The sequence below is a fragment of the Lathyrus oleraceus genome, chromosome 7 (genome assembly GCF_024323335.1).
Source record: "Lathyrus oleraceus cultivar Zhongwan6 chromosome 7, CAAS_Psat_ZW6_1.0, whole genome shotgun sequence".
In the NCBI taxonomy this organism is placed as follows: Eukaryota; Viridiplantae; Streptophyta; class Magnoliopsida; order Fabales; family Fabaceae; genus Lathyrus; species Lathyrus oleraceus.
The window spans coordinates 116,488,141-116,496,554 of record NC_066585.1 but is presented as its reverse complement, the minus strand read 5'-3'; the positions used below and the strand labels follow the sequence as shown (position 1 = coordinate 116,496,554).

General features: G+C 39.4%; 1 protein-coding gene across 1 annotated transcript; it reads right to left on the bottom strand.

The window, feature by feature from the left end:
* Window positions 1-2,436: 2,436 nt before the first annotated feature.
* Window positions 2,437-3,711, bottom strand: LOC127102330 (uncharacterized). Its single transcript, XM_051039708.1, has one exon. The coding sequence runs from the start codon at window positions 3,709-3,711 to the stop codon at window positions 2,437-2,439; it is 1,275 nt and encodes a 424-aa protein (XP_050895665.1).
* Between the last annotated feature and the right edge of the window lie 4,703 nt (window positions 3,712-8,414).

Sequence of the window (8,414 nt, the reverse complement as noted above, 5' to 3'; positions counted from 1 at the left end):
TTCCCTCTTCAAACCAGGCATCTCGTCGTAGTCCAAGCAAAGCAGTCTTTGTTTTCTCTTAGCAGTTCAATTACTCTTACTTTCAACTTGGGGTCCAGTTTAGTGCTGATGTAGGTGATTCTTTTTGTGCTCCCATCTCCAAGATCAATTTCTTCAAGGGGATCTTGCGCTAACATCTTCGCACTCGACGTCACTGGATCTTTTTCGAATCCCAAAGGCTCTTCGTCATAGATGGCATCTAACCTCTGGTCTGTTAATTCCATAGGCACCTGTTCGTCAGGGGGGTTTGGTTTAAAGTACTCCCCAGGTCATGCATTATAAATTTCACCATATGTGGCTTCGTCAGCCATGTTAGTTATCTCGGCTTCGAGAGCCGCTTTTCTTTTGTTCTCAGCCATGTAGGCCGAAATCTTTTCGAAAAAAGAAGACTCAGGCATAATCCAGGTCTTCATCCCAGCCTGTTGGTCGTACTTCAGATGATTCCCTTTCTTCTGGGTCCCCCATAATTTCCCGTTCCCACTGAAAGCCATTGGGATGTAGAGTCAAGAAATACAAAGCATTTTTATTTGGGGAGTAGATGTCTTCAACTGGGTGGCATGGTCCTATATGAGCCAAGTTCCTGTCGAAGTTCTTCTTATCTACATGGTTCACTTCCGCCATGAAGTAACTTTGGTCAGCTTCAACATTTTCTACTACACCATCTTCTCTCCAGATGGATACCCTTTGATGCATGGTCGAAGGAACTGCCCCTATTCCATGGATTTATTCCCTTCCTAGCAGTAAGTTGTAATTCGCATTCGCAGGTATCACCATGAACATTGTTGGTCTTGTGATTGATCCAACAGTCAGATCTACTTGTATGACACCCAGAGTCTGCCCTATCTTACCCTCATAGTTCGACAATACCATATTGTGAGGTTTAACATCAGTATCGAACATACCTAGATTTTTTAACATGAACTGAGGCATCAGATTGACTGCTGCTCCTCCGTCCACCAGAACTTTGTTCACCCCCACATGTTCAACTTTAGCTCTAATGTATAAGGGCTTGAGATGGTTCTGCATCCCTTGGTGAGGCCTTTCAAAAAGAGCATTCTGCTCTTCGACAGCGCCGTTGTTGAGAACATAGTAACACACAGGTTTATGCTTCGCCATCTCCATAACATTTGCTTCCTCATTGTCTTCAATCTCCATCTCCTTATTATATTCGTATGGCAGAACTGACACCACATTGCAATTTATATTAACAGATGACACTCTGTCGGACTCAAAGTCGTCAGTGAGCATTTCTTCCTCTCTTATTTGTTCCTCCTGAACTTTCTGATTTGTGTTTTTGTTTTTAGATGAAAACAACTTCCTTCCTACAGGGGGTTTGGTCGAATTTGTAACATTTGAGGGGACCTTGTTGTTGCTGGATTCTCCAATCTCCCTCGAAGTCATCTCTATTTCAGCCTTTCTCAACCTCTGATGTATTCTCCACTAGGACCTTGACATGGGATTCTTTCCTTTGTAGTTCTCCAGTCTGATAGCCTCTCTCTTAGATGTCTGGAACTGTTTTCTATAAGCCCAAGAGATTCTTCCTCCATCCTCAAAACTTTTCCACTTTCCCTTCTTCGACCCCACCTGAGTCCATTTGTCCGCAGGGACTTCTGCCGGAAGCTTAAACGTAACTCTTTTCGCCCTTGGGTGAGGGCTGTCTTGCCTCCTAGGAAGTCCCCTCTTGTCGAATATGTACATATTCGGGTTACCCCCGTGTCCATCCCAACCTTGGTTAGATGGAATTCTCTCGAACGCTTCAGCCAATTCCCTGTTGTAAACTGCCCCACATCTGGGACACATCAAGCATTCTTTGTTTCGTACTTGTAGCAACGCACAAGAAAACCAAGAAGGCTTTCTCCAGGCTTGGGATACACCTTCAGTAGTTGGCTTTCCTTTCTCCAATTTCTCTCAGTCTTAGTTCGTTGCCATCTTTCATATCCTCAGCCACCCTTCGACACATCATGATGTTACACCTTGGGCACAACAACATGTCAGAATTTCTTTTGTGACACCTCCAAAGGTATTCACTTAGGCTCTCATTGGCTTTGGGATAGCCAAACTCCATTCCTCATTGCTCTATCTTCAGACACCTCTCCACTTCCTCCATCTCTGGGGGGGGGGGGGGGGGGGGGTTCTTCAGATCCACCATGTTGACACCTAGATTGGCGCCATCAGCGATTGAAATTTCCTCAAATTTCTTCCTTAGGCCCTCAGTAGCCTCAGTTGCCTTCCCATTAACACCTTCAGTGGCCTTTGGTTCGACATCAGCAACTTGTTCACCTTCGACAGAAATTCCAAAGGGAACATCATTATTTAGGCCATCAGTAGCCTTCTTTCCAACTAGCACATAGCCTTCAGTTCCTGTTTCCTTCACAACCTCCACTTCCACCATGTCAATCATGTTGATTTCGACAGGTTCAGCATAATTTGTGTCAGCAATGTTGAGGGGGGGTCAGCGTCAACCTTCATCTGGTTTCTCCCCCTATCAGCGAACTTGAGGCAGCCATCCTTAATTGCATTCTGAATAAGATCCCTGAAAAGAAAGCATTGTGATGTTTTATGGCCTAGAAAATTGTGATATTTACAGAAGCCTCTTTTCTTCCGTTGTTCTAACGGAGGAATTTTGGTATTAGGAGGCACTATCATTTGGCCATCTTTTACTAATAAATCGAAGATTTCATCACATTTGGTAACATCAAATGTGTAGGTCTTTTTAGGAAAATTATCATTATTTTCAGTTTCGACAGGGTTCCTGCCATTCGAAGGTGTAAGTAATTTACAAGCATAAGGTGGTGCTTCTTTTAATTCAGCCAAATCTACTTCGAATTCCTCGAGACCATAAGGGTCATTAAAGATTTCAGACTCCTCATCTTCGACTTCGACATAAGCAACCCTTTCTTTCTTATAATTCTTATTCGCTCTGGCCTTTTCAGCTTTTAAACGTTCGACCTGTCGAACCCTGTCTGCTAATTGGGCTATATCTCTTAGATATTGGGTATCTAACTTTTTCCTAATGGAATAGTCTAACCCTCCAGCGGCCATTTCGACCAATTCATGTTCAGGCACTACTGTAAAGCATCTAGATTTCAACAAACGGAACCTATTCAGATAATCATCTATAGGTTCAGTGAATTTTCTTTTAATACTGGATAATTCCTTATGACTTATCTTAGTTTGGCCCATGTAGAATTGTTTATGAAATAATCTCTCCAAATGAGGCCAAGTATCTATGGAATTTGGTGGCAAAGTTGTAAACCACGTGAAGGCATTCTTCGTTAAAGAACTGGGGAAATATTTCATTCTTAGGTTCTCACTGTTCGCCAAATCCCCTGCCTCAGTCATGTATCTTGCTATGTGTTCTATAGTGGATTCACTAGTGTCCCCTGAGAATTTGGTGAACTTAGGGATTTTACAACCCCTTGGTAATTCAGCTTGTAGGATGTATTCTGATAAGGGAGAGGTATAATTTGGCTGTCGAAGTCCTGTATTCAGACCATTCTGGGCCATGATTCTCTTTATCATAGTAGTTAAGTTATTTTCCATCATGTTTTCTTGCCTAACCCTATGAATTACTTCGTCTTCATCCTGGTCTCTATTAACCATCATTACTCTCCTAGGTTGTTCTTCAGGGACTTCTTGTCGAACTGGTTGTTGTTCTAATCTTGCCCCCATGACCCTTTCGTCAGGCGCTTGTCTAGGTGGTCAGACCTGATTTATAGTTGGTTCTTCTTCCTAGATTATAACTTGGTTTGGTCTGCGTCGAACAGAGGACTGAGGGGCGCCTAGGAAATCTACTATGCGTCCCATCTGCGCTGACAGTTGTTGGTATGTTTGGGCATTATCATTGTTAGTCCTATTTACATTATGTATTAGGGGAGAAAAAATGGTATTCATTTCTCTGGCAAGAACTCCTACCATATCATGGTTACTAGCATCCATTTGTTGTCTAAAGGCTTCCTGGTTATTCGTTGTAAGGGTAGGTAATAGGGTGGATAATCCTTGTGATTGGGTATTTCGACCTACATAGTTCATGCCAGAACTAGAATTTTGAATTGGCGAAACAACCGTATTATGGGGTTGAGTATATATGGAAGTATTATTTTGAAGTCCTGCCATGGAAGTAGATGGCATTCCATATGGGTATTCTCTCCAAGGCCTAAAATTCTCAAATCCCAGTGGCCTAGGGGTAGTAGGTGTTGGTTGGGTTCCGACAATTGTCGAAAACGGGTCAGGGATTGAACTTGCAGAAACGTCTGTTACGCTTGACATAATAGGCATTGTTGTCGAATTATTTAAGGCCATGGATCCATATGTTGGTATGGCCTGTGTACTAGGGATCTCAGTGGATGCATCAATCGAACTTGTTCCGACTGTGCCTGTTCCCTGAGGAGGAAATTGTTCCCCTTGACTGGTTGTATTAACCATCTTTTTTGTGTATTTTCTTTTGGTTATAGGTTGCGAATTGTTGGCTATCTTACCACTTCTAAGGTTCATGCAACACTGTGATTTTTTAACTCAAAAGAATAACAACAATTTTGTATTGTAAAAGTAAAGCAAACTATTATAATTAACAATTCTTTTGACACGGTCCCACTGGGCGTGCCAATTTGTTTACCAGTAATTTCTGACAAACAACCGCTAGTCCTCCAATATTATTCATCTTGGTAACTTACAAGATCGACTAGATTGATCCTAGGACATGTGTCTCAAGAACTAGTGTTATGGTGATTTGATTCATGATTAAGTTTGTTTCTGGTTTATGAATGGTAATTAGGGTTCTTTATCTAGCGTTAATGGTACAAAGTAAAAGGTGTTTCGACAATACACTCTAAACGAAATCTAAAGGCTTATGACTTTAAAGATAAAGGATAAATGGCAGTAATTCTATAAAAAGGTTTTTTTAAAGATAACAAAGGTAATTGGCAAAAGTAAAGATAAATAACTTGAAGTAAAAGGTTTTAAGTTTGAAAAGGTGCTGGAAATAAAGGTTTGACGAAATGTAAATGTAAAGGTAAAAGCAATGATGAAAGACTTTGAAGATAAAGGCAATTCGATAGAAGGCTTAAATAGAAATAAAGACAGTAAATTGTTTAATTTAAGTAACTTGCATTAAAAAGATAACATGAAATGTAATCATGGTGTTCTTCATACATACATTTTCAGCAAAGACTCGTTTCTCTCGCTTCGGTACTTTGAGTATTTTTAGTGAATTTTGTATATCAGTTTAAACACACGAAATCTAAAAACTAAGACTCCTATTTATAACAATTTGACCCTAACGGTCTCTACGCAGATGATTGCCACGTTCGACGTTTTCAAGCGCTGCGTGTCTCAAATGCTTCCACGCGTTTGCCTGACGAAACTACTTCGTTTGAATTTCAAATCTTTCTCGCTCGAAGCTTCGAATCTGCCAAACCCCGATGTCGAAGATAACTTGTGGAGATCCTAAAATCTTCTAAGTCTTAAGCTTCGACAAAAAGGTCCTTTCTCCCAAGAAAAGGATTTAATAAATAGCTTCACAAAGCCATTTTTATATTATTCTCCAAAACATAATATTTTCAAAGAACTTCAACCTAATAGTCGAAATCTCCAGCTAACAGGGTGCCTCTTCCTTGCATGTGAATATTCACATGCCGACACCAAGACCATGGGCGCCTCTTCCTTGCATATGAATATTCACATGCATGCGCCTAAGGCTATGACTACTCTATACTTTGTCATGCATGCATCCAATCACATGTTGCGCAGGTTTCAAACCTAGTAAGACTCCTTCATCTATAAATAGGCTTCAAATCACAACATTAAATCATCTGTAACACTAATCATCTACGCTCTTTCTTTACAACATTCTTTCTTTGCAACACTCAACCTCTGCAACATTATGTCTCTGTTGACTATGGGTGATAAACACAGATGAACACTCAAGAATATATCGACATTTGTATGTTATCACTCTCTTTTTACTTATTTCATATTTATTTCGTATATCTTTCTTATCTATGTTTGTATTATATATTACTTCTTCTTATTGCATTTCTTACTTATGTGTTATTAGGATCCAAAGCATTTTCGATGTCGTGTACATGAATATGTACCCCACGATCCTTTGATAGAACCATATATTAGAGGATGTAGATTTGGAAATCTCCTCAACATAGTCTCGTAATCGATGGACTACAAATTCATTCTTGCTTTGTTGGAGAGATGGAGACCCGATACCCATACATTTCACCTTTCTTTTGGTGAGTGTACCGTCACACTTAAGGACGTATACATGTTATTGGGTATCCGTATAGATGGTAAGGTTGTGAATGGTAGAGTTAACCAGGACAACTCTATCTGCAACGAATTATTGGGTGTCCCTTTGTGTGACGACCAAACTGAGGGAGAGTCATCCAGTCAAGCTAGGGGACAAGGTATAAATTTAAAATATCTTAAACAATACTGTGCGAGTCTAATATTGTCCGAAGAATCAATCGAGTACGAAAAAATAATTAAAGCTCAGTGTTATATTATGATTTATTTGGTAATTTTCTATTTCCAAAAAGTACAGGTAATTCAGTAAATATTATGTATTTACCGTTGTTACGCAACACTAATAAGGTAAGCACATATAGTTGGGGTTCAACTGTGTTGGCCCATCTATATAGTGCAATGTGTAAAAATGCCAAAAATAAATACTCATACATTTTTTTCATGTGAGTATTTTCTACAAGCATGAGGTTGGTCAAGAATGTCGTCACTCGTCCCGGTAAACGAGAAGTCATTCATGTTCTCGTTTGTAACAAAGTAAGTTTAACACTTTACCATTTAATTAATTATACTTTATATCACAAATAACTGTAATTAATAGTTTTCAATTTTTTTTATCTAGGTGGTCAGTAAGGGGGATGAACTACAATAGGTGTCTGAAACACGTTATAGTAGTCTATCGCAATCTATTTGACCACATTGGAGCAGACGATGTAATACTCTAACACAACTCTATTTTAATTTAAAAATACTTATCAAATTATTTATCATCTAATCGTGTTGTATTGTTGTACAGTTTATCCAGAGGTCATATTTGGGACTTGATCATCAAGTTAACCATGATGATGCTACAGTTTGGACAACAAAGACACCGATTATCCGGTTCACTACTGTGGAAATGCACTAGAGTGACGGGGTAAAATTGCAGTTCGGCATGCAACAACAGATTCCAGAACCTCCGACGTGTTTGGGGAATTGACATCAAAAAAGGGTTGATGCCCAATGAGATTATACCGACTGGAGAGACTTTGCAAAAGAGATATGTCGTCAATGGAGGAATCGACGACAACACATCCTAAACAAACCAGTCATCCATGGTGCAAGACCAACTCAACAATATATGGCATGGTTTAGGTCGGTGATAACACAACAATTTGTGTCTGAGCCACGATATTTGATTGATCCACGCCAACTAGCTTCATCCTCGTCTAACACCAATGTCAAACCACCCAAACCTAACAACCAACCTCACACCATCAACCTACCACATACACCCAACAACTAAACACCCAACTTCGCAACCCATTCATGTCATCCTCCCAACAACCAAACACCCAACGTCGCAATTCATTCATGCCACCCACCCAACCACAAAACCAAGAATCAAGCCCTATCCACCAACAACCATACGCTTCAACCACAATCGTCTATAGCCCATATGATTCATATGGGTCACTTCATCGTATCCCCCCACCAATGACCACTCAAACATCCCATCACCAAAACACATAACCATTGTTTAACTATAGTACAATCCAAGAACCATTGTTTCGTTTCCAAAACGATTCAATGTCCCAATTCGGGCAACTATACCGTCCACAATCCACCCAACCCCATCAACCTAACTACAATGACATGGGCACCGAACTCCAAAACGATTCTATGTCAATATCATGTAACATTTATTATACCATGAATAATTTTTTTTACAATAGTTTTATTATTTAATATATATATATATATATATATATATATATATATATATATATATATATATATATAAGGGTGTATGCGCCAGATGAATTGACGCATACACCACATGCAATAAGCATGCGTCAGAGGCATTGACACCTCTGCATAGCTTAAGCAATGCAGACGTCATAGGTATTGGCGCCTCCTCTTGGTTGAAATTGGATGTGTTTTGAAATATGGTTATTTAGATATTTTTTTTTGAAAATATGATTATTTTGGAATTTATTTTGAAAATTATGGTTATTTTTAAAAAAAAAAATCTCAATGTGGTGAGTCCAAATTAAAATTCAGACACACTCGTGTGTTCTTAAATAAACACATTAATGAGTGGAAACATTATTCAGGGGTTTGTTCGGATTTTGATATCCCAA